Source organism: Heliconius melpomene, chromosome 13 (genome assembly GCF_056956725.1).
Source record: "Heliconius melpomene rosina isolate 202511_hmr_F chromosome 13, ASM5695672v1, whole genome shotgun sequence".
Lineage (NCBI taxonomy): Eukaryota > Metazoa > Arthropoda > Insecta > Lepidoptera > Nymphalidae > Heliconius > Heliconius melpomene.
Window position 1 is genome coordinate 2,998,422 of NC_140401.1, and position 27,997 is coordinate 3,026,418.

A 27,997-nucleotide genomic window follows, 5' to 3' on the forward strand; every position below is an offset into this window, starting at 1 on the left:
TATATACTGTACCTGAGCACCCAATTGCATAGGATCTCTAGTAAGGATATCACTAGATTTCCTGACAGCGCCGTACACGAGTTCCACATCCCGGTCCAGGATGTAGCAACGCACGTGTTCCAGGATACACCGGAGATAAGATACAGTTACAGTTTGCACCTGTTAAGAGGAAGAGACATGATTGAGGTTATAAAATATTTTTTATTGTGTGAAATATATGAAAAAAAAAACTATTAATTGAATTATTATGTGAAATACATATACATATAATAATTATGATTACTTTAATTAAAAGTACTGTTATTAGCAAAAAAGCTGAAAAAATAACATATTCCAAGATAACGAATTTAGCTGGTTAAACTTTAAGAAAAATCACATTAAACTTACAGCGGCGAGTAAAAAGTCGAAATTGCAGACAGTCAGGTCTTTAAGTTTGGAGAAATCCCCTGCCAATAACAGATGGAGCCAAGACTCTTCTACGTGGCGTTGTGTAAAGGCAGCCGCCGTTCTACTGGCTGAGTGGAACGGTGTAGAATCCAACAGTGCATCGTCATCGTCCACGCAACCTGGATAACCAAACATAAATAATATGTACGAGAGAAATATTTCGTCTAAAAAAATGTTTAAACCATTTTAATGTAATTTATGGTGAATTAGAAATGAGAAACTTGGATTAAACATTAGAATATTTTAATGTTATGTTCACAAATCTGTTGGTAATGTTTTAATGGATTTTATTAAAAAAGTTGTAAGTAATGATAAATTATAAAATTTCGGTAACATAACTATATTAATTAAAATAATGAAAAGAAAATTAGGAGTTTCATCAAAGTCTCAGCCGTTTAAATAACTTTTCATTAGAGCTGTTCCAAAGATACTTATCCTTGAAGGTATAATTACTGTAATTACTAGACTGATTGTAAAGATTCAAAGCGTATGTGAAGCACATTTCATCTCTAGTAGAAATTTATTATTTTTAATGTGTAAAAGAAATTGTAGCAAAAAAAAATATTTATATTTTGGCATCTTTATATTTTATACATACGGTGTTGAATTCCGCCACTCAACACGCAATATTTCACCCAGCTGTACCCAGGTTCCCTTGTACTCTTTGCCAACCCTGCTATGTGCGGGATACAGCGTGAAAATACACAAACAAAAAGATTTTATATATTCATAGCATAGTATGTTCCTTCAGCCTAATATTAAAAAAAAGGTAAAATAGTTTCCGAGATTTTTTATAAGTTTTTCACGAATAGAAAGGTGTCCCCTTTCTCGAAAGGAAGGATGGGCGGATGAACATTTTACGATAACAAGTTACCAATTGTTATGACGATATTTGTGAATTACATTGAAAAAAACATCCCTTCTGCTAGCTTCCGTTGATGTACACATAAATGTACATATAAAAAATGTTCTTAGTAGAAACTTGTAAGCGTTCTATATACTCCTCTATATATTTTGTGTATTTATTAAATATCGATTAGATTATGAATTTATTGATATTTTTTAGCAATTTAACATATAAATAAAATATAACTTCTTATATATATTTTCATACAATACTTCAGCATCAGAATATTGGCAAACATTCACATACAAACCTGGTTCTTGGGTTTCACTAGTATCAGTGTCGTCGGCATCATTGAGGAAATTTGCAAAATGTAAAGCGGCGAGATCTGAGTGAGCGTCTCTCAGCGCACTCTGCACGCGCACGTACCGACGACGAGCGCGCGAGCTGGCGGCCGAGGCGCGCCACCGCCACGTGCTACGACCGGACACCACGTTCTCTGATATTATTGATTCTGTTAGGAAAGTAAATGGGTGGTGAGATTTAGGTTCATATGGAATTATTGGAGAACGAAACTTTACTTAAGTTATTAATAATTATTTATTCAGTACGAGTAAATACGCGTATGGCTTATATTTATAGATTTTCATTTATTATGGAAAGTAAAAAGATCACAGTAAGTCTGTTATATTTTAATTCTATAATTTTCACCTTTTAATACGTATTTTATTAACATTACATTCAATATTTAAAATACTATATTTCAAACATGAAGTACCTAAGACAGAACTGGAATCATTACAACATTAGTGTTCGGATATATCAATTATGATTATAATATTTCACGATAAATTAATATAAAAATAAGTTTTATTTACATACTTTTATATAATTAAATATTCTATACATATATCTCATTTCTATAAATAAGAAATGAAAACTCTCTAGATCTAGGTTTATAATACATTTTAGATGAGATGCCACACATTTCAGACATCGTCCTCGTTGCAATTGGAACTACACTTCAAAGCGATTATAAAGCGGACGTACACAAGCTTCAACATTTCATAACATCTTAAATTATAATTTTATATTCACATCAACACTTTATTACGTGTTCCGAGAACTTTATGTATGAAATACACTGGTCTAGATATATTATAATTTTCCGTAAAGAATATCTATAGGTACATTAATTTTCCCAGAAATCGAAGCTTTCATGATTTCTTTTAATGTTAGGTTAGCGGTGGCGCAAGAACACAGTGTGATTGTAAGCGCGGTAGGCTGTGGGTTCGATTCCCACTCGAGGAAATGTGACATTTTAATATTTTAATTTTATATTGCAATATATAAACATAGGTATTTCTTTGTGTGTTATTTTAATACATTTTATGTATAAACAAAATCAATACCTTACTACTTCGACAAGAACTTTGCCTAGAGCGGGAAAATGAAAATATAAAATATAAGTCCCTAGGAGGAATCGAACCCATAACTTTAAACATCTGTCTATGTCCAAAAATGAAATGTAAGGACATTAACGTCAAAAAATACTCACTCATCATATATTTAGCAACACATAAAGTGGAAAAGTTAAAGTTCGCATCCTTAAGTGTAATAACAGCTTCACTATTACTGGTTGGCATCAAAAGTTCCAAAAGTTCTAGTTCTGTCAACCCGAACTCGGAACATGTTATGTAACCTGAAACGTGTACAATTTAAATAACAAAATTCTACGTAAAATATTACGAGATTGACGTACAAATATTTTTAAACTGCGTCACTTCACGTTTTGACTGGATTTGAATCTTTGTCAATTGAATAACTTAATCATTAACGGAGAAAAACATTTTTTTTAATTTAGTACGTGATTTTTTCTTTTCACTGAAATAGATTGGCGAAATATCTCAATTCGAAATACGGAACAATAAAACAATCATAGTATATTTAATTAAATATAGTATATTTAGATATCTCAGGGACCATGGTTACCCAATGTTTGACATAAGAGGCAATCTGTACTAAGGTTGCTAGTCAACTAATGCAAACGTATGTACTACAGATGTAGACATGAACAAATAAATTTAGTCTTAATCATAGAATTGTTTAGATCCTTATCGCACAGGTACTTATTCTCGGTGGGGGTGAACTGACTACCTGCTTCTCAGCAGTTAATGCTAAAAACTAGATAAGTTAAATAAATACGAATATATATGTATATTACAATTACAAATACAAATAAATCAAAACTCACTAGCCAATTTACTGAAAGCCTTAGAGCCAAACACAACTTCTAAATGATCAAAGGCACCGTCAATAAAGTCTCCTGAACTATTATTATCTGAGGTTTCCTCGATAGCGTCCAACAAGTAGTAACAATTCTGAACTTTAAACTTTTCCTTTTGAGCTGGCGTCAGTTGTAATTGTTCCAAAGACACTGAACTCGTACAAACCAGGAATACGTTTCTCGGTAACGACATCGGAAGCCACGACAATCCCGTCACGATGTCGCACTCCAAAGGATTAACTCTATGTACATTATCTATGAAGATTAGCAGTATCTCATTTTCCATATCCTCGCATCGTTTGAGCAAACTTTGGAACCAATTGTTTATGTACAACGGATCGAAACTTGCGTCTTTTGGTAGATAGCCCTCGGGAATGTTCAGGATGATCGATATTTGTTGGCACATAACTCTCAGTAGTTCGAGATTGTAAGCCGATCTCGGCGTGGAAGCGGAAAACCTTATAATTCTTAGCACAGGCTTAGAGAATATCTGTTCGAACTTGAAATACAGATGAGTTAGCAGTGTACTCTTTCCGGAAGCATCGGGCCCGTATATCAAGACGGGGGGATGCCGTGATTTACTTTGATAATTTTCCTTTGCGTTATCTAATATACTTCTAGCAGCGTCTTCGATTTGCTTAACATTTACGCTATATAATCGATTGTGTTCTATACATATCCTAAGGTGAGTTATGTGCTCCAGAAATACTTCCTAAAATGTAATTATTATTATTAAAACAAAAAAAATCTTTTACATATTAATATGTTTATTTATCATATGCATACTGCATTCATGTATAACGTTATATACTATGTATATATATATATATATATATATCGACTCTAACCTGGACAGTCTTTTTCCTGCCTTTACCCTGATCAGGTTCAGTGCTAAGGCTGTCATCAACTAGCGCACTGATGACAGTTTGTACACGATCCCTGAATGGAGATAACTTCTCCTCAGTATCGGACGCTGCGTCCGTTCGAGATGAGTCTGCAGATATTGCTCTAAAGAAACAAATTTATTAATTGAGAGAGATATTTTCAAGAAATTCCCATGAATTTCCCATGAAACTTTCACAACGGGCATAATATTAATAGTAGAACCATTTATCTATGTTTGTAATAAACATTTCAATCAGTTTTATACTTTCTTTTCATGATAACACTATTATGAAATGAAGTTCACCGCATAAACAATATTATAGGTGCAGTATAAAATTAATTACTCCGTCAATATTGGATTATAGCACGAGCTTCTCTTATTGTGTAGTATGAATAAAAAAAACATGTTTTTATTATGATTGTTTTGATTCTCGTTTATTGAAAAATATTGAAAATATCGAAGCATATAAATATGAGTTTACTATTACATTATATTATTCAGGTATGTATGTGTTGTTGGTTATTGTACTTTTAATTCTTTAGGCTTCATTAGTGACAAGACACTCCGTCGCTTTCTGTTTCCGCCGTTACGGAGATCAGGTTTACAAAAATTTATGATATGTTTTACGATTAAAGAGTTACGTTTAAAATGTGTACTATTCGTGAAAAATGAGAATTTAATTGAATTGAAGGAAAATTGTATAAAAAAGAATTATTGTATTCGATAAATATTTCATCATCATCATCATCATCAACAGCCATCTTTTGTCCACTGTTGGACATAGGCCTTCCCCAATTCTCGCCACCACACTCGATCCTCAGCTTTTCGGACCCATCCGCTTCCCGCCAACCTCTTTATGTCGTCGGCCCATCTGGCAGGAGGTCGTCCCACCGGTCGTTTTGTACGGGGTCTCCATTCTACGAGACGTCTGCCCCAGCGGCCGTCGGCTCTACGACAGATATGCCCCGCCCATTGCCACTTCAGCTTACCAATTCTTTGGGCTATGTCGGTAACCTTGGTTCTCCTACGGATTTCCTCGTTTCGGATTTTATCCTTAAGAGATACACCGAGCATAGCCCGCTCCATGGCGCGCTGAGCGACTTGAAATTTGTGGACGAGGCCTTTCGTTAGAGTCCATGTCTCCGCCCCATACGTCATGACCGGAAGAACGCACTGGTCGAATGCCCGAGATTTCAGGCATTGAGGTAGTGGCGAGTCGAAGATTCGACGAAGTTTTCCGTACGCTGCCCAGCCCAATCGTATTCTTCTGTCAGCCTCTTTGTCGAAGTTGTTCCTACCAAGTTGTATAGTCTGACCTAGGTAGATGTATTCCTGAACAACTTCGATGCTAACATTATCGACGATAACTGGCCTTGGATCTGCGAATGAATTGAACATGACCTTAGTCTTATCCAAGTTCATTCCCAGACCCACCCGTCTGGAAGAAACACTCAGGCTTTGCAGCATCTCCGTTAACTCATGCAGCGATTCGGCCATTATAACTATGTCGTCAGCAAATCGAAGGTGTGAAATGTATTCTCCGTTGATATTAATACCCTGCCCACTCCAGTCCAGATAAATATTTAGGATATAAAAATAGTAAAATTCAATAAAGTTTAGCACTTGTAAATTTCAATTGGTTATTGAATTTAATACCGAACCTAATACATTATAATATAAACTCATAAAATATAATAAAAATATCAACTTAATTAACATTCGATGGGTACTAGGTATATACTTACTCTAGCCTTATAATATGTGTTTCCGGTAAAAGATCCTCTAATTTTTTTTGTAATCTTTTTAATCTTTGGTGTGCTAATACTGTTAGTTTGGAGTCATCTGGCTCCAAATCTGGAATGTCTCGTAGCACAGCAATAAGACCTTTTGGATGTTTTCCATTTTTTAATAATTCTGTAACAAATATATTTATTATACACCAGTAGGAATAAAAGAAGTATTTATCTTAGCACATACGCATAGGTCATAGTAATTCCTTATTTTGTTCTTAGATTTTGGTTGTTTATTAAAAAATAACTAGCAGCGTAAGGTTCCGATGCTGTAGTCTGTTTAACTAGGTCGATAAGACCTATATTTTATACTAGTTTGTGTGGCTTATACGATTATGCCTATTATTGGTTAAGTGTCTCCTTTTTCTGTAGAAAGATACTAATTTACGTTATCACTTTACATACAATATGTTAAGTATTCCCGATTTTTCTTTATTATAATATGCATGTTTTATTCATTTTTATGTAGATAGTATCTAAGAGACTATGTTAAAATTAGTACAAGTTTAATACAAATATAATTGGACCACAAAAAGTAACGTCAAATATACTACTCTATTTTATACTACGAGTATACGAGCACAATTTATATTGTAGAACATATATCATTCTATCGATTTAACGTTTTAAAACTCAGGTTAGATAAATTCACGCCCGAGAAATGCTCTCCATCTGAATACAATATTGCATTCCGTGATACCTACGAGTTCTGTAGAAGTTCACTCCAGTTGTACCTTTCAGATTAATATCAAATGAAACACCTTGACGTTTGAATGTATGGCATCCATTAATAATGTTTTAAATAAAGAACGGATACGGGTAGCTGACCAAATGATATTTTAAGTTATGAAAATGAACAGAAATATTATTGCTATGGTATATCCATGAGTGGTGGTGATGGTATATCCTATAGACAATTTTTTATCGCGCGAGGAACCTACTCGAGAAAATGAAATATTTCATATTTTAATATCTTCGCTCTGGTGTCGAGACTGCTAAGAATCCAATGCCTCCAGAATTCGGCGGAAAGTGGCGAGAAGAGTGTTTTAAAAAAAGAGAAAAAGAGAACAGAATGCAATTGGAAAGTATACACAACAATTAATATCTCGATAAAACATTGTTAGAGAAAGCTATAGGTAAGGTACAACTTTATTTCTGTTTTATTCGAGCCAATCAACAAGTGAGGCAATGAGCGTAGCGATATTTCAATGCAGGCAAAGTCGTTTCTGGGAAATTGGGTTAACTATTGGACTATTTTTTATGATTAAACCGCTCTGAGAATTCCTTTATTAATAACTTTTTCAGGAATTTTCGTTCAATCGTTACACGTTTACGTTTTTATTAATTATATAAATATACATAGGTATATATTTTTGGCGAACTGGTGGGTAGTACCATGCTATACTTGATGCTTTGGAAGTCACGACTTTAATTATTTTTCGGTGTAATTTTGTAATTTTAAATATATCTTCTTTAAATAGATTATGGTATGTTTCGATACAAAATTTTCATGATTTTTTTAAATTTAATTAGATCAAATATTAGTGTTCAATATGACGTTATTACAACACGAACGTAATCCAGGTTGGAAAATAAATTATTTTATAGATCAAGCGGGCGAAGCCGCGTGCAGGTTGCTAGTATTATTATAAAATAACTTACCTAGCGCAGTTTCACATTGTATTTCCACAGGGCTTCGTAACAATTCGCCGACGCTCGCGCCGCCTTCCAGCGCTTCCAGAGCCAACGTATTGAAAACTTTCTGAACTGTCGATAGCCGCTTCCGCTGTTCTTCCCGTTCCAGTAAATCACTATACCTGGTTAAAAAAACAAGAAATTATCATTCTTAATTTTATTATACGAATTTATTGTATGAAGTTATTTTTATTTTTGGCTGTACGAACGAAATTGAACTCATAATCATCGTGTTTAAATATTTGAGCTTATATATTTGATGACCTCACTTAAGATTACATAAAATATACACGTATTGTTAACGTTCAAATATTTAAAAAATAAAAATCGAAAAAAAACCCAAATACAAATGCAATCCTTTTATAATTCCGAATGATCGAACCCAAAAATATGGAAAAGATAAATATCAAATATAAAATGAAATATTTCAGGTCGCGTCGCTGGGTGGCTCCCAAATAGTTTTTGATCCAATTCGTGATAACGTTTTACGTACCTACATAAGCATTAGGCGAGGTACGGGTCAGAACATATTGAATAATGCAGGTAATCTTACCTTCCCTTGGATTTTGTCGGTTTTCGTTGTACCAGCTAAAAAAATGTTAAGGTCGTATGTGAAGAAATGTATGTGCAGAAATGTCGATTTGATGTATAAATCAGCTTCCATTCAGCCGTGTGCTGTATTCCGCACACAGCAGGATAGGCAGAGGGAACCTAGTGTTAAAACACTCCGTTCCCTATTTTCTGCCGAATTCTGCAGGCATTGCGAGTGGAATGGCAGAACTCAACGCGGCGCTTTTGCCTCGAAACCAGAGCGAAGAAATGGAAATATAAACGTAAATAAATATTTCACTTCCTCGAGTGGGATCGAACCCACAACCGTCGCGTTGCAGTCACACCCTTGTGCCGGTGCGTCACGAGGACCTCGTGTCGGCGTTTGTATAAATAACTTTAAAGTGTTTTATTAAATTTATGAGGCCAGTCGTCACGGAGGGGCACAAGCGTGTGACTGTACCCTAATACCTATATGTATAAACTTACATATATCCCTAATATTGATAAAATTTCTTAAGTTATTATATTTATATTTTAGAACTAGCGGACCCGGACGCGGCTACGCCTGCTTGAAATATAAGAATGTGATTTCTATAGAAATATAATTTCAATCTAGATGAAATGCTAAAAGTGACTATTATATTTATTTTCATAAGGATGAATATCAAAATGACGCAGTGACGAACGCGGTTGCGTAGCGACGACGGTTGTTATTAACATGGCAGAATAAATTGCATGTCAAATTAGAAATAAGTTTTTTAATTTATTAGTATATATGTGTAATGTAATGTTATATAGCCTATAGCACTTCTGAAGAATGAAGCTTTCATTACAGTCAAGGCTTGTATTTCAAGTAAAGCACTTTCGCAAATAGAACGTAATACAGAACAAAAGAATACTCTTCATATCCCACGATTTATATCACTTTCCTTAATTACAGTGACAAATAGCGACCCTCTGGAATTAGAATTGCTGCTACGGAAAGTATAAATAATTTGAAAGTAACGGATATAGTAAGGAATTTTTTTGACATTGACAAGTCATCTAATTTAACCTTAAGAAAATTGTATTTGCTTATTTTTTTTTATGGAAAAAAAATTGAGTTCTGCCCCTCAACACGCAATGCCTTCAGAATTCGGCTGAAAGTAGGGAATGCAGTGTTTTAACACTAGGTTTCTTCTGCCTAACCTGCTGTGTGCGGGATACAGCGTGAAGCTGATTTATTTTAAAAGGTTCAAGTGCTGCTCTAGGGTAATAGTTTTAATATTTTAATTTAATAACGTATACTTCTATAGGTATTTCATATTATAAAGCCAGAGAGTTAGTTTGCTTAAACGCGCTAACCTTAAGAACTTCTAGTTCGAATAGAAAAAAATCTTTTGTATCGAATAGTCCATTTATCGAAGTAGGCTATGTCATATATAAATCAGGTCAACCATTTTGAAGCAAACAATTGGCCTGTGGTTAGAGTCCTTTGGTTTGTCGTGTGCCATACCCAACTTTTAGTTATTCCAATTTCGATAAAACCAATTTTCCGGTTTATTTATAAACAAATCGTAGTTTTGATGCCATAAATTACAATATTTTAAAAATATATGTATATGTAGGTACTAGACACTTTTAGGTAACTAAAGGACCTAAAAGTGACTTTACTGAAAATACATATATGTAAATGTAAATTAATTTTACGTATATTTCCTAACGTACTTTATCAGATTTAGTGCATTGAAACATTAATTAGCACTGCCGTTAGAATATCACACAATCTAATCAAAATGTAAAGCTGTGCTCGAATTCATTTGTATAATTAACGTGTTCATTAACTAACGATATATGTATTTAGAATTTTCCACTACAATGACGTATGTATATTTAATAAAAAATAACATATTTATGTATATTTCGAAATTTTAGTTAGTTAAAATTACATTACATTAAACTATAACATAATGTAAGAATAAACTTTTAACTTTTAACTCAATAGTTTTAAATTAGTTCTATAATTAAGTTAATTATTTATTACAATTATAATTTTATATAATATAGATATATTTTAAAGAAAAATAAAATAAAACAGGTATAGGACTATTTTCACAATGTAAGTACATACCACTTCTGTTCTCCATCCAAATGATAGGTACCATCGTCGTTCAGCTTATAACATGTCCGTATGAGTTTTGTTTGCGCCGAGTCTGATTTAACCAACATTTCAAATGTGTCCGCATTGATCTTGAAGGGTAACGCTGGCTGGTAGCTGGTGGCCTCGCCGCTGATGAAACACTGAATAAAAATAATTTTATTTTATTTTCTTTTGTCATAGATTATCGATAAGTAATCTATTACTTAATATATATTGCATATATATTTATACACGTAAATATAACTAGATAAACTTAGTATGAAGGATACATAAAAAAATCTTGTAATACACGAACTTTCTCTTCATTTTCACGTTTTCGGACAAAGATGCTCTTTTTTAATCAAAATTAATTATATACAGATATAACTAAAATACATCCAAACTCAAGATTTTTTTTTACTTTGTATTCCTTTGAAAGGGAAATAATCGTGGAATTCAGTATTTTATACAACAAAATTAAACAAACATAGGGACTTTTAATGAGAAAACAATCAAACTCAAAACAATGACTACTTATTACGTAATTGACCCAATTGTATTGTAATTGGATATACAATTTCAATAATTGAGCTTTTTTTTTCAATTTTGTTTGTGAAAAAGTTCCCTAATTATTTTTAATGAGAGGCATAACTGTTTTGTAATATAAACGTATTATTACAAAGTTGAAATTTTATTGTTTAAATACAATATCTGTGGGTACGAAATACGCTTATTTATACCAAAATATTTTTTACCTCTCATGCAACACGTACTACCTTAATGAGAAAAAAAAGTAACAATTATCTAATTCTTCTATGCCTTTGTCGTAAAACTGACAGGATTTAGATTTCTGAAGGAATTTCAACATATAAATAGATTAATAAAAACATATTTCTTATAAAATATGAACACAAATACAAGTAAAACTAAAAAAATATACTACAAAACACGAGCCAGGTTCACCATATCTCTATAGGTTAATTCAAAATAGGAAATGCAATAAAAGGTAATACCAGAAAATATCCAGCTTTGGAGGTGACGTTGCAACAGCGTATTTCATCGAGATAGTGCCGCAGGAGCGCCGGATTGGTCTCGTCGCCGCCGTCCGTGCCATAGTGCATGTCCACGAACTCGAACTGTTGGTGTACAATAGAATTTTATATAACTTTTGCAGGTATCAATTGTCTACCACAAAATGTGACAGCTCCTCAAAGATAAAGAAGCATATGTTGCCTCATATTAATTCAAATGTATTCAGTTAATTTAAATATATTGTACGAACAATTTCAAAGTTCAAGCGTCAGGACTCCCGCTCCAACGCCACCAGTGACGAAGTTAATAGTTAGTATGACGCAAATCCCAACGTACAACTTCTACGAATGCTGTCGTATATGAACTTATTAGCTTCGCATGGAATCAGTTAGTTATATTAGATAACTGTTAAAGTATTGTAATTAATTATTAGGTATACTTTAGTAAATGTTTAGTTTAGTAGATTGAAAACATTTTTAAAGTATTATTCCACACTTAGGAAAGACAAACACTTTCTTCAAGCGCACTGACCAACTAAGCCTACGTATGTAAAGAAAAAAAGGAAAGAAGAAAGATTGAAAACACTTCTTTAATATGTATTTCACATTAGGTCTTTTAACTTTTCACATATTTTTTCCTTATATGTATCGTCAGTTCCCAGTATGTGCCAACTTTCGTAATTGTAAATCCACGGGAAGTATTCTATAGGTTTTAATTACGTTTTTTTTTTTATGCTTGGGACACATCCTCGTGTTCTTGAGATGAATGGACAGACAAAATTACAAAATTACAGACATATAACAAAATTGAAGGATTCCGTTTATATATTTTGAGATCCGGAACCCTGAGAATTAGAAAAAAAAATTCTAACGTTCAATGTAATGCGGTTGATAGTAAGAAAAATACCTCATCCATAATTTTGTGATGATTAATTCGCCTACAAGTATCAATAGATCCACCTATATTCATACTTTATAATCTTTATATGATAACCACTTCGGTTTTAACTAGCAAAAGAGGCAATATGAAACATTGTTTCAGTTTACTACAGGATTAAAAATACTTTATAAATATACTACATTCTATACATATTACATAGGATAACTTCTGCCCGACTTCGGTTTCCTGGACTATAAAAACTAAAATCCCTTTTTTGTCCATTCTCATAGGAATTTCGAAAAAACCTCAGTGCTCTCTCCTATACTTTATAAAGCTAAAAAACCTACAACGCTAAATTCTAGCGTTCTACGCCGCGTGGCGACTATCGGTTGTTTTTATCAGTAAAGAAAAGTTAGCAACTAAGTATACGTCTTAGATGTGAGAATAATAAATAAAACTTATGTTATATTACGTGATTTATCAAAGTTTATGTCAGAACTTTGGCTTTAAGCATACGCGGCCACCACCACCGCCAACGCCACGTGGACTTCGATCAGTTTGGACTGTCTATAAATAGAGCAATTATGAACACTTGTGTACACACGCCCACTGGACTGTGGTTAACTTTGAGTTTTTAATATACGATTCTATTGTGTGAATAAATTATTTAATGCTTTTTTTTGTAATATGAGTGTGAGGCCAGGCATGGCGTAGAAGCAAAAAGTGTGACTGTAAGGTCGACTGGTTGTGGGTTCGATTCCACTGAAGGAAATAATTATTTTATTTAAAATTACATTTCCATTTCTTCGCTTTTGCGAGACAAAAGGCGCATAAACTAGATTGCAACTGTGGCTTATTATACATCTATCATGAAGGAATACGTCTCTGATGTCAAGAATGGGCATATATTGAGGTCAGCTGTGTGTGAATACGAGAATGTAGCAGACAGACCAAATTGATACATCACGTTTGATAAACCTCACATCCTATATCCTATATATAATAAATATAGTACTAGAATAATCCGCGAGGTTATTGAAGTCACTTCATTCAAATCCAGTCAAATCGTTGGTGGTAGTTTGATATAATATTTATGTCAACTCACAGACGAATGCCACTTCAGTCTACCCGTGACTAAGGACTACTGCGGAGTGCTCGAAATGTCGGGTTTCCAAAATTGTATAATACTTTAATATAAAGCTAAAGAAGCAACCATTTATCGTTTGTTTAAGAAAAGTTATTCATCACGATATTCCTTCGAGAATGGCCAAATAAAACCTTGTATAAGTTCCGACTTGCACGTTTCCTTGCAAAGTTCTCCTTCACCGCACGTGATAAATTAGGGATAAGTAGCAAAGTTACTAAAAAACCCGGAGGGGTGCTTTCTGGACTTGTAGCTGTAAATTTCATTACAGATTTATGTTTGAAACACTAAGCACGCCAAGAGTATCATACATCTAGATACTTAGTGAAAATGGATTTTAGGTTGTAAAAATATTGTTGTTTTATTTTTCAATTTTAGGATAAAATAACAACAATTTTAATTAAAATCTGCAGGGAATTTTTTGCCACTAGTAATTTTAAAAACTATTGGTATTTGTGTAGAATATTTTTATAAGGGTAGCTTACTGCTTACTTAAAAAATATATTTGGATCGGGAAACAAATGAAAATGTTATTGTTATTAAGAAAATTAAAGCTGAGGTTTGCATATGTGTGGGTGTTCTTTATATGTGTAAGGTAACTCACTCGCTTGGTCACTTGCTTGGTCTTTTATAGATTTCTAATAGTTCTTTATATTTTTAATAGTTTCTTCTGGCACTATTATAATCACTCACACAAATGAAAAGCTCAGCTTAAATCTTCTTAATAACATAACATTTTTACTGTTTCATGTTTCAAATATTTATTTAAGTTAATATTAAACAAGAACAATATTTATTACAGTTAAAAAAATACCTCAATATATCGGTCATCGTAAGTAGATTGTAATTCTGGGCCTACTAATTCAAGAATCTGGCGTCGTTCTTCACGAAAATCTGTAAAAGAAGAAATATGTTACATATTTTCTTAAAATGGAACTTATTTTCATGAAATATTTTCGGACTTTATCACTTTTTCTAGTTATTTATACAAGTGCGGAATACGTAGAATTATTGTTAAATGAAGAAACTAATACTAAATAATATTAGTTCATTTCTAATACTCTCATCATTTAAGTTCAGAGTACGTAGAAAAGCTAACTAGAGGTGTTCCAATTAGTTAATCACGGGTTTATAGCGCTAATGAGAGTTGACTTACGTTTGTGCGACGCGGAAATCAGACTGGGCGGCTGACATAAATCTAATTTCTCGCTTATCGTAGTTCAATTTGAAAGTTACTTTAGATATCATTGAACGTGGTAGTTATGGGTTGCTTTCCAATAGGGAGAAATACGTAACTAAAATAGATATCTTTATACCATTAATTTTTTAGGGAAAATACGTGAAAATTCTAATTTCCCATCTTATACCTATGTATGTAGTAGTAATATATTAAAGTGGATGGAAAGAGGAAGCATAAGGTTAAAAAAATCTTACCATTATAAACAGAAGCCACATATATTTTAACAGCTCGAGGTCCAGGCCACTTGTCGCTCTGCTCGGTGTACCCCTGCAGTGCTTGAAGCACCAGAGGCTCGGGCGCGCTCATCGCACTCGCTCCTTCAGCCTGCGCTCAAACACCCCGCCATTCTGGGAACAAGTATTTGTTTTCAATAGAAAAATTACTTCAGTAAACATTATATTTTTAGTTCAATTTTGAAAAGAGATATGTATGTACTATATATACAGATATCTATTTTTTTTAATATAATTCATTCGTAAAACAGAAATTATGGTAAAAATGATAAGTATCTTAAAATGCTTATCTATGGTACGGGACGGCAATTTATAAATGTATTGATATCATGGAGCGGAATATACAACAATGGAGAAAGATAAGGGAGAAGAAGCGATCTGGCAGGTGATTGAAAACGCAAAAGAATCTAATGAAAAACATCTTGAGCACTCATCATTGTAAGCTTTTATGAAACAAGTCTACTTCTTTCAATAATAATTTCAATTTAAGAGTAGGAAAAATTTTTTTGCATCATCTGCCAGAAACTTTGAGGGCTAGTTCTAATTATTCTTAAGTTTTATTATTTTTGAATGAAACTTTTTTTTATAGGCCAGTCGTGGCGAAAAAGGCACAAGCGTCTAAACGCCACTTAGGGGTTCGATACCCAATTATAGAGGAAATTATTATTTTTTTATTTTTAATTTCTTCGTTCTAGTAACGAGGCAAAACGCGACGTCGAATTCTGACATTCAATACATAATACCTCCAGAACTTGGTGGAAAGTGGCGAACGGAAATGTCTCAATAGAAACAGACTTTCATAACACTAGATTCCCAGGTTCCCTCTGCCTGCCCTAATAAAAGTGGTTCTTATTCTAACGTACAAAAGTATTTTAGGATGTTAAATAAATAACAATGAAAAGAAGTTTTACTTAGAGAAGTAACAGATGCCGATACGAACAAAGCGATTTAATCAAAAGCAACTCTTACACTCGTTATTACAAGCCATTTTATAACTCCTTCGTTGAATGGAGTGCAAGATTTATGGGGAGCACACTTAATACCAGCTATCGTTGCGGGATAAGACTAGATCGTTCGTTTATTATCGTTAGACGTTAAATTGTTATTTATGTTATGTTGGAAATTCCTATTTGTGTGATGTACAAACCTACGGATGAATATATAATATACGAAACTATATAATCGAGGGAAATTTAATTATTTTTTAACACGCTGTATCCCGCACACAGAGGGAACCTAGTGTTAAGACACTCCGTTACCCACTTTCCGCTGATTTTTTTTCGAGGTATTACGTGTTGATTAGCAGAAATCAAATATTAAAGATATATTATTTAAATGTATTAATATTATATTTAAACATATTAAAGAAATATTATTTGGGACGAATACTCGAGACAAACCTTTGTGGTTTTTTCTAGTGCCTTATCACTGTTAAATAATGTTTGTATGGATATTTAATAGTACTATAGTAGTATTTACTCCCCGTTGTAAGGATCAAACCCACAATCGTTGTGTTGTCCATCCTTGTATTTCTGCGCCACGACGCCCTCGAACTAAAACATATTCGTTTGTGCAATCATCAAAATTATGTAAACGCAATTATCCCTGTCAATTACATGAGAGCAAGCGTGTATATACAAGAGAAATTAATCCACAGTATAATAATTGTGGATTTGCACAATTAATCAACTTAACAAATGTGGTAGTAGCGCAGAATGCTATAATTAAAATTGAGTAACGTTTGTACCAATCGTTTGTGTTGCAGGGAGAACTTTATTATGAAATAGTTGTAGTGCTAACGTCTATTAATCCGAATGAAATATCGATTTCAAATGTAATATCGATTTTATATCTTAATAATAATTAAGATTAGAACACGAATTGGTAGTGGGTTCTATTACGGTAGACAACTTGAAATGCAATATTTGATTGTTTTTTAACACGAGCAGAATTTTAAATATATTTTAATACTAAATACTAATTAATAATATAAATTTAAATTTAATAATAAATATTATTTAATAATAAATAAAATCAAAGTTTAATAATAAATATATAATAATGTGAATTGACTATAATAAATAATAAACATTATAATTTACCCCATTGGAGGAAAGAAGACATTTTTCTCTCAGCGTGTAGTCTCAGTTTTTCAGCCAGTTTATTCTTGGATTTCGTAATAAAAACAAGATGATTTATACCAAGTATAAAATAAATACTGTACGTACTAGTATATGTTATTGGGAGTAGAGTGGAAGATTGATATCTTTACTTATACTAAAATTTGAATTATCAAGTACGTCATTACTTTACTATATCTAAATATACAATTCCTTTCTGAAATTAATATACTGTTATACAATATGTATATTATATATAAATAAAATATGTTTCTATTTGTATAAAAGATAATTTTTAAAAATTTTTGTTTTTGTATAACATCCAAAAGTCAAAATAAAAAGTGAGCATAGAGCTTTCCCTTACCCTATCAGAATAAGCCTTGTTGACTATTCTACTTATTTTAACCCGTTATATCTTTCAAATTATGCATGATCCTGAACCTTACTTTGTTTTTATTGCCTATCTCATATTCATGAATACAAAAGAGCTTAGGTTTCGTACATACGGTACCTATGTGACAGCTATATAAAATGTACGCTTGACGCACAAGTGTAACATCGTTTTTGTATTTTCGTAGGCTTTGAATATTAAAACTGAAAAAAAATTAGAGTTTGCAAATGTTTTCTATTTCCTTATATTTTATAAGCTTCATGCTCTGCTCCGCATTTAGCAGGGTAGGCTGAGGGAACCTAGGGACTTACCGTTCTTATTAAGACATTTCTGTTCCCCACTTTCAATTTTGAGTGGGAATCGTATCGAGTTTACAGTGTCACGCTTGTGCTCCTGCACCTGTGACCTCAAAAAATTAGGAGTTTAAATGAAAAAAAAATTAACGACAGGAGCATTCTTATACTCTCATAACAATTTTATAACATTATATATATTATGTATAAACTGACGTCAAAAGGCTTTAGGAAGCTGACAAGCTAACGCAATTATCTGCTGTATTATTCAACGTCAGATGATACACGGTCCAAGTGTAGAGCACCTGTGGCACTTTTGCTTGGAATAGCAAGTGGATTTGCAGAATGCATAAATTATATTGAAAATTTTACTGAAATATCGAAATTTGAGACTTAAACGTGCTACTGTCGTTTTGGTTCTATATCCAATTACAAGTCAAAAATATTTCGATTATTTTATGTTATGAAATGTTCTGGTATTTTTTTTAAATTTTAGGCATATTCAAATATCATTTAATATTAATTTTAAGTTGTATAAGATGTAAAGAAAATAGGTTTGCTTAAAGAAATATAAGAAATCGCATTTTTATGTAATTTGTCATAGGTAATTCATGATTCTAGAGGCCTTGCGTGTTGAGTTGCGGAACTCAACGCCGCGCTCTGCTTCGACGCCAGAGCGAAGAAATTAAAAGATTAAATATTTCATGTCCTCAAATAGGAATCGAACCTACAACCCACCACCTTTACAGTCACATGCTTGTGCCCCAACGATGAATAAACAAAAAAGTGTCTAACTACGAAGAACTTATAATAATTTCTACAATGTAATAGCTGCTGACAGCAATAATATCGTGACTTTTATTATTATTTCAGCAACCACGCTATAGGCAGCGTGGTTGCCGTGAGGCCAGACATAATCAAAGAATGTTCTAAGTATGGTAATGAGAAGGAAAGTATATAAACTTGGACTTCGAGTTTTTATTTCTTGAAGTGTTCTACTTTTTTAACTTTTTTGTTACTTTCATGTGACGTTGGGGGAAACGAGATGGCTTCTAAATTTTATGGACGGGATTCAGCTCGATGAAATATAGCAACTTTTCTTTTTTAGGTAGATATTACTCCGAATTTCTCGTGAAAATCAAAATATTTTAGTATTAGAAATTACTAATAACCGCACTCAAATATACCGTAAGTATAGTGGCAATATGCTCTGATTTAAATGTCATAGAGCTCTATGAGTGAGACTGTACGTCTTTTATAAAAATGATTATCAAAACTTCGAGGCTCAAAGGTAGTTTTCTAGTGTGTCTACCTTCCTACATGCAGGAAACAGTGTGAAGCTGCAAAAAAAAAACTTAGAGAAACTAATGATTTTGTAACAAATTTCATAATTACAAACAACTCATCAATCGTAATACGTGAACCTCGCCAAATTAATGAACGTCAATATCTACACAGTGTCATCGACAAATTGTGAACTGATTTACGATTTTAATTTCTGAACCCTCATGACGCCGTGGCACAGCATGTGCCTTTAAGCTCTACGATCGTGAATTCGATGCCCACGTAAGGGAAAGAATTATTTTATATACTGGCACGAAGCGCGGCGGAGTGCCTTAACACTAAGTTGTTAATCTATATCCTTGTAAATGGAGAAGATAGCGTGTAGCTACAAAAAAATATTAATTACTCAGCTTCAATTAAATGAATAAGTAAGTACTTATTAGAGTGAATTACAGTATCTTAAAATTATTTAATCAAACACCACTAAACTCTACTAACTTGTAGAAGTCAGTAACAATAATGTTAGCACTTTTATCGCCGCAACCATTGCTGAGAAAGTAACTTCTAGAGACTTCACTTGCAATTAATAACTTTAATGTAGAGCATACTAATGGAACATTTCTAAAAGCACTAATAAAGCTAATTATAGCGGGAGTACCTACGTAAGTGAATTACTTATGTCTAAGAATCTGTCTGAATGTCTATATAGGAATATTCTAATATTTAATATTAATGTTATTTCATATACATTTAAGACAGTCTTTGTTTAGTTCTCCATGATTCTCGTCAGTGTTGTTAATAGTATAACAAGTAGATGTATAAATTATCGTGAGAATCGTATGATCAAATTCCTTTCGAGAAATCATATATTTATTACATGTGGAACGCGATTGGGAAGAAGTGCGAACTTGCAGTACATATAAAGGAAAAAGTCTGGAAAATTGACATTTCTTATATCAAGCTTATAATTTTAGTACAAAAAGAGTTTATATGTATAGTTTCATTAAATACAAAATGAGTTTATATGTCTTTAAATCTTAGTTTCTTTCACCTACAATCCAGAATTTGGTACGTAGCCCTCGGTGGGCGAGTCCAACATGTACTAGTTCGGTTTTTAATTGTAAAAGAAAACACAAACACTTATTATTTTAATTTATTTTTTTAATATAATATATATAATTTTAATTATTTTAAATCTAACTAACTACACAAAGAAAAAGCTATAATACCTTTAGATTAAAAAACATTAATGCGTTTATAGTGACGTAACTGGAACGTGTCTGACTGCACGATCGTGGCTCTTAATTCCCATTCGCTTTAATGTTTATATGTACAAAGGCCTATAGCCGATAAGCTTAGGCAAAGTAGGGCGTTGGAATTCCATTTTCAATATCCTTTAGGAGATTGAGCGTAGAAAACGGAGAAATGTTACTCATAATATGCCCACTCTGAGAAGTATGAATGATACAACGAACAGAATTAGACAACGCGCGGTGTTAAGTCCCGCCGCTAATACTTCAAAAAACTGTCATAAAATGGAGAACGAACTGTCTTAACAATAGGTTCCCTCTACCTTCCCTGATTTACGTTAAATACAATAAAAAAGTACAAAAACAATGGAATTTTTTTTATTATTATTTTACCTATTATGAACGAGAACACACTTTAATTTTTCTTTGTTCCTATTTTATGAAAACTTTTTGCTCAGCTCTGGTCGGAAAATTAAAACAATATTTAAGGTAGTGTTTCGCTTTTATTGCCCAATCGCGTGTGTGTCGGCATGTCGACGTATTTTACCCTCATAAAATATTCTTAAACAGTTTGCGAACTATTAACAGAGTATAAGTTTTTTTATCGTTTTCACGGCATTTATAATTTTTAGTACGTACGTTATGTAGTAAAACAACTAGCTCACGACCAAGACTGACTTTTATTTCTCATAACTAGTTTTACAATTGTTTTGCATTCTACCTCACATCTATATATATAAAAGGACTTGTCCTCACTGACTGAGGTAAGACGCGCGCACAGCCGTAACCGCTGATGGTAGAAACGTGAAATTTGGGCAGGTGTTTACTTTCGTAATCTGGACATCCACTAAGAAGGGATTTTGAAAAATTTTAACCCTAAAGGGGTGAAATAGGGGTTCAAAGTTTGTATGGAAAAAAAATTAAATCGGCACCGATTTTTATAAAATTTGAAATTTAGATTTTTAAAAGTATTTAATTGAGCACGTGTTTCGTCGTTTTCTAGAATTTTCCCCCTAAGTGTGCAAATAAGGGGTTAAAAGTTTGTATGGAAAAATTCTTAAATCGCCACCGATTTTTATAAAATTTGATGTTTAGACTCTTAAAAATATTTAATTGAACATATGTTTCATTGTTTTCTAGAATTCACCCCCTAAGGGTGCAAATAAGGGGTTGAAAGTTTGTATGGAAAAATCTTTAAATAGCCACCGGTTTTTACAAAATTTGAAATTTAGACTTAAAAATATTTCATTGAACACATGTTTCATGGGTTATTAGAATTCACCCTTAAATACGTAAGCGAAGCTGCGCGCGTCCGCTAGTTTATTAATAATTTAATATTACTTAATATATAACATCTTCCCCTTACAAAAAAAATAAAAAAAATTATACCATCACCAATATCTATCTAGATATATAAATCTTTATATAAAATTTTACAATATTTATAGACTTAGACAGAACTTTCATTAAAATCTATATATATAAAAGGACTTGTCCTCACTGACTGAGGTAAGACGCACGCACAGCCGTAACCGCTGATGGTAGAAACGTGAAATTTGGACAAAAGTTTACTTTCGTAATCTGGACATCCACTAAGAAGGGACTTTGAAAAATTTTAACCCTAAAGGGGTGAAATAGGGGTTCAAAATTTGTATGGAAAAAAATTTTAATCGGCACCGATTTTTATAAAATTTGAAATTTAGATTTTTAAAAGTATTTAATTGAACACGTGTTTCGTCGTTTTCTAGAATTCTCCCCCTAAGGGTGCAAATAAGGGGTTGAAAGTTTGTATAGGTTTTTATTAAATCGGCACCGATTTTTATAAAATTTGAAATTTAGACTCTTAAAATTATTTCATTGAACACATGTTTCATGGGTTATTAGAATTCACCCTTAAATACGCAAGCGAAGCTGCGCGCGTCCGCTAGTATACTAATATAACTAAAAAAACTATTATTTTTTTTAATTTTTAAATAATAATGCCATTTTTTCGCGTGCTTTACATGCGGCTAACCTACGAGTACGAGTAGTTTCTGTATCATCCGTGTGGGGCTCACTGGGCGACGCATTAACTAAAAATGGTTCAATATCCACTTCATTCTCTGTATTATCATCATATACCGCCTTTTCTCCTAAGATTGCAGAAGATGTATCTTGCAAAGACGTGCTGGGTTGTGCCTTAATAAGATGACGACGATTTCGTCTATGTAACCTACCCGTGTTGTCCGTAAGAAAATAGGACCGTGGCTGCGGAGCAGGATCGCGAACAATCATACGTTTTCTTGATTTACCATCAACAACTACTACTTCTTCTCCGGAATTTAATTGCGGTAACTTTCGCGCCGACCTATCATAGTATTTTTTAGTATAAGAACGATTTTTCACTATATTTAGATAATCATCGCTATTGTTACGATCAGGTTTTAATTTATTAACGTGTATGGGAAGCTTTGTGTTCAAACGTCTACCCATCAACTCACTCCATTACGAGCTCACTCCATTACGAGGAGTCACTCGTATATTAAGAAGACCTAAATGCAAATCTGTCCCCGAAATAATCGATTTCTTAATAATATTTTTAACAGTTCGCACAGCTCGTTCACTCAACCCATTAGCCTGAGCATAATAAGGTGAAGTTGTCGTGTGTTTAAAACACCAATCCAATGAAAATTGATTAAATTCTTTAGATATATACGCAGGACCATTATCTGTTACTAATTCAGCAGGTATTCCATGTCGAGCAAATTGATCTTTCATCGCGTTTATTACAGCTCTCGACCCGATGTTATTTAACGGACTTACTTCAATAAAATTAGAAAAATAATCAACTAATATTAAATAATATTTTCGATAGCAAACAAAAATATCTGAGCCGACTTTCCTCCATGGCAAATTTGGTACATCATGCGGTATCATTGGCTCCTTGGAGGGTGATGCAGCAAGATCAGCACATACAGCACACGCCCGAACTGCACGCTCAACATCTCGCGACATGCCACTCCAAAACATTACATCCCGCGCACGTCTTTTACATCTATCAATGCCTAAATGACCTTCGTGCACACATTGTAACATTGTCGTCCGTAATTCGCGAGGAATAAAAACTAAATTATCTTTAAATATTACACCATCAATATATTCAAAAGATGTCCTATACGGCCAATGGACACTAACTGCCTTATCCACGTCAGCTCTGTAACGCGGCCACCCGTATAAAATGTATTTAATTAAGATTTTACATTCTAAATCCGTGCTAGTTGCGTTTTTAACACATTTAATTTTTTCGTCACTAAACCGTACATTGGCAATAAGGAAACACTCTTGAGCTTCGAGTTCAATTGAATACTTAGTATCCATTATATCGGTAAGGGGTGCTCTGGACAGAGTGTCAGCAACATACATATACTTTCCAGGTTTATAAATAACATTAAAAGTATAACTTTGGATACGCAACATCATACGCTGTAACCGCGCCGGTACTAAATGCAACGGTTTTTTTTAAAAACGCTTCAAGAGGCTTATGATCACTTTCAATTGTTATATTACCACGTCCATATACATACTGATGAAATCTTTCAAGTGCAAAAACAATAGCTAGCATTTCTTTTTCAATTTGTGCATATCTTGACTGAGTTTCTGTTAATGTAAGTGAAGCATATTCAACTGGCCTTCCATTTTGCAATAACGCAGCACCTATGGCTCTTGAGCTTGCATCTACTGTTAAAGTTATGGGCTCAGTAGGTGCATACAAACCAAGCACAGGCGCTTGACATATCGCGTTTTTTAATTCTAATACGATAGACTCGTATGTGCTATTCCAACACCACACAACACCTTTTTTTAATAAATTTCTTAAAGGAGTTACTATATTAGCATACCCAGCGATAAACTTAGACAAATAATTAGTCATTCCAAGAAATCTCTCCAATGATTCTCTGTTGGTCGGACTAGGCATTTCTTTTATAGCCCTTAACTTATTTTTATCTATATGCATACCATCAGCATTAAACATATGACCCAAATAAATAACTTCCTCGACCCCGAATTCACATTTATCGCGATTAAATTTAATACCTACTTGCCGCGCCCTATTCAAGAGTAGTCTTAGTCTCATATCATGCTCTTCCATAGTACGTCCGTGAACTATAATGTCATCAACAAACGAATGAACTCCCTCTAAGCCCTCGAGCAATTGACAAATTTTTGCATGAAATACTTCACTAGCACAACTAATACCATACGGCAGCCTTAAAAATTGATAACGACCAAAGGGAGTACCAAAAGTACATAAATCAGCGCTTTCGTCATCTAATTGAATCATCCACAACCCGGAGCGCGCATCTAATTTACTAAAATATTTGGCGCCGCGCAGCGCAGACGCAATATCAGTAACAGTAGGTAGCGGATAGTGAGCACGGCGTATCGCACGGTTGTGAGTCCGAGGATCGAGACAGATACGAATGCTGCCATCCTTTTTAGCTGGCAATACAATAGCGTTTACCCAGGGAGTCGGATGTGATACTTTTCTTATAATGCCTATTTCTTCCATATTATTTAATTCACATTTTAATTTATCTCTTATACCGAATGGAATTTTTCGCACTGGACATACTGACGGACATACGTTTTTCTCAATCATAATTTTATATTTACCCGGTAGTTTTCCTACACCCTGAAATAAATCATCATATGTTTCTATATTTAAAGAATATATACGCTTAATAACTCCCAACTTTTCACAAGTATCTTGACCTAAAACACTCTGACAGTTATCATTACATATTACAAAATTAATTTTATAAATATTATTCTTATACAGGGTGTCCCAGGAGCCAACGATAAAACGAAACCAGGTGATAGACCAAGTCGTGACAGTTATGAGAAAAATATAAAAAAAATTCTTTGTCATGTATTTTTCATATTATATTGATTTTAAAAATATCGCAAAAACCGACACCCTGTGATGGTTTTTCACGTCCCTGGACTACAAATATTACTCTTTCTTCATTTTTTTTTCTGTAATGTAATCATGAGTAACCCTTCTGTGAATTACAGTTTAAGATTTAAACATACCTACGTCAGTTTTCAATAAAATGTGGTGTTTTTGCCAAACATTAAATTCAAAATATTTACTACACCCAACTTTAACCGACTGTACTATAAAAAAAATTTACTACACTGTTTTTGCAAGTAACTTTAAAAGTTGGCGCATTTAATCTGGATTCCGAAATGGTACGACACTTGCTGGATTACTTCTTTGTTGAAGAGAGAAAAATCGAAATACACGATAATCGGGATGACGTTCAGCTTTTTGGTATATTTTCCGATACATTCTAGCTGCAGCATTTGCGTTACATAACCATTCTCCATGAATGAAATGCATATTGGCAATGTGTCAAAGACCGAGTATATCGCCTGCGAGACCCCGGACTCGAGCACTGTCCTTATAAGTCCTGGGTCCCCATCCCCTAAGTTGGAAAAGTTCAGGTACCTTGGATCCGTCATGCACGAGTCTGAAGGCATCGATCATGATCTCTATAAGACGGATAAGAGTTTGGACGGTATCCTGCGATCACAGACCACACCAGTCACCTCCCTAAACTAAACACTTAGCCCAGGCAACGCTTATCCGATTTAGGGGCTGGCCCAGGACTTATAAGAACAGTGCTCGAGTCCGGGCTCTCGCAGGCCATATACTCGGTCTTTGACACGTTACCAATATGCATTTCATTCATGGAGAATGGTTATGTAACGCAAATGCTGCAGCTAGAATGTATCGGAGAAGATACCAAAAAGCTGAACGTCATCCCGATTATCGTGTATTTCGATTTTTCTCTCTTCAACAAAGAAGTAATCCAGCAAGTGTCGTACCATTTCGGAATCCAGATTAAATGCGCCAACTTTTAAAGTTACTTGCAAAAACAGTGTAGTACATTTTTTTTATAGTACAGTCGGTTAAAGTTGGGTGTAGTAAATATTTTGAATTTAATGTTTGGCAAAAACACCACATTTTATTGAAAACTGATGCAGGTATGTTTAAATATTAAACTGTAATTCACAGAAGGGTTACTCATGATTACATTACAGAAAAAAAAATGAAGAAAGAGTAATATTTGTAGTCCAGGGACGTGAAAAACCATCACAGGGTGTCGGTTTTTGCGATATTTTTTAAAATCAATATAATATGAAAAATACATGACAAAGAATTTTTTTTATATTTTTCTCATAACTGTCACGACTTGGTCTATCACCTGGTTTCGTTTTATCGTTGGCTCCTGGGACACACTGTATATCCAAGACATCTCAATAGAACCAAGTATAGGTAAGTAATTCTCACAAAAAGATTGTGCTTTTATGTTACATTTTGTTAAATCATTTAAACAATAACCTAATCTTTTATAAGTTAAAAATGATAACACATTTAAATCGGACCCCGAATCCAATTTAAAATTTACAGGCACACCAGTACTATACAAATATAATGTTTCGAACCATTTGCTATTTTTATTACAATAATCTCTTACAGTTGACACAAGAAGCGAGTCATGGTCACTAACACTTTCACGAAGCTCATGTACTTGTTTTTTACCTTTCACCGGACACATCTTTTTATAATGCCCTTTATTATTGCACAAAAAACACTGCACAAACCTGGCCGGACACCGATGATAGTTATCTATATAATAAGAATTACCACACGCGACACAACACTTAGTCGGGACGTACTTGCCACTGTTGAAAGCAGTGCCCCGACGATCTGCATTCCCGCTGTCCAGTGTGGGGCGTTCGCGTACGTGCCCGCGGCCCGCACTCGGTGCCGACGATGCTGCCGATGCTGCCGCGCCGCCGCCACCGCCGCGCCTCGGCGCACGCGCACGCGCACCGAACAACGCGTCCACTGTTCGAAGCGCCGCCGATGATTCCGCGCCATTACATATTTCGTTTGCCTGACAAATTTTTATAGTTTTTTCTAAGGTCAATTCCTCTGTCCTTAGTAATCTGTCACGAACTGTAATGTCGGATATGCCACAAACGATACGATCACGTATTAAACCATCCTCTAAATGCTCAAACTCACAGTGATGACTCAGCAGACGCAACGCAGTCACGTAAACGTCAATAGTTTCGCCCGGTTCTTGAACACGTGTAAAAAACCGGAACCTCGCCATTGTTGTATTATGTTTCGATACAAAATATTCATTAAATTTTCTAACGAGCACATCAAAATCGTCCTGGCTCTCATCCTTTGTGAACTTGAAGGTTGAAAATATGTCATATCCATCAGGTCCGATCAAATTAATAAGTAAACTCGCTTGTACTTCCTTTGTTTCTCTGTACACTCCCGATGCCTTTAAAAACACTTGGAATTGAGTATACCATTTACGCCACGCGTCGGCCCGATTTGCAGGGCCACCTTCCAATATTAATTCCGTTGGAGGTCTAGCGTGTTCCATGTTTAATAATAATAATCATTTATCTGTTTAAATTTAACACCGCTGTCACCATGTAGT

At 33.9% G+C, this 27,997-nt stretch overlaps 2 protein-coding genes across 2 annotated transcripts in view; both read right to left on the minus strand.

Moving 5' to 3' along the window:
- Nucleotides 1-27,997, minus strand: part of LOC146532475 (protein qui-1) — a 91,108-nt gene that overhangs the window by 33,981 nt on the left and 29,130 nt on the right. The window contains exons 2-13 of the mRNA XM_085195961.1: nt 15,110-15,262; nt 14,490-14,569; nt 11,634-11,756; nt 10,612-10,781; nt 7,917-8,071; nt 6,210-6,378; nt 4,427-4,586; nt 3,546-4,290; nt 2,850-2,993; nt 1,605-1,805; nt 388-566; nt 13-159 (exon numbers count right to left, since the gene is read on the minus strand). Coding sequence (XP_085052087.1) covers nt 13-159; nt 388-566; nt 1,605-1,805; nt 2,850-2,993; nt 3,546-4,290; nt 4,427-4,586; nt 6,210-6,378; nt 7,917-8,071; nt 10,612-10,781; nt 11,634-11,756; nt 14,490-14,569; nt 15,110-15,221 — 2,385 coding nt within the window. The 5' untranslated portion in view covers nt 15,222-15,262. The remainder of the gene's footprint in view (nt 1-12; nt 160-387; nt 567-1,604; nt 1,806-2,849; nt 2,994-3,545; nt 4,291-4,426; nt 4,587-6,209; nt 6,379-7,916; nt 8,072-10,611; nt 10,782-11,633; nt 11,757-14,489; nt 14,570-15,109; nt 15,263-27,997) is intronic.
- On the minus strand, nt 22,449-27,940 carry LOC146532476 (uncharacterized). The gene is made up of 3 exons (XM_085196211.1): nt 27,011-27,940; nt 23,948-25,158; nt 22,449-22,833 (listed from the first exon to the last, which is right to left on the minus strand). Exons 1-3 carry the CDS (start codon nt 27,938-27,940, stop codon nt 22,449-22,451), a joined length of 2,526 nt encoding a protein of 841 aa, XP_085052337.1.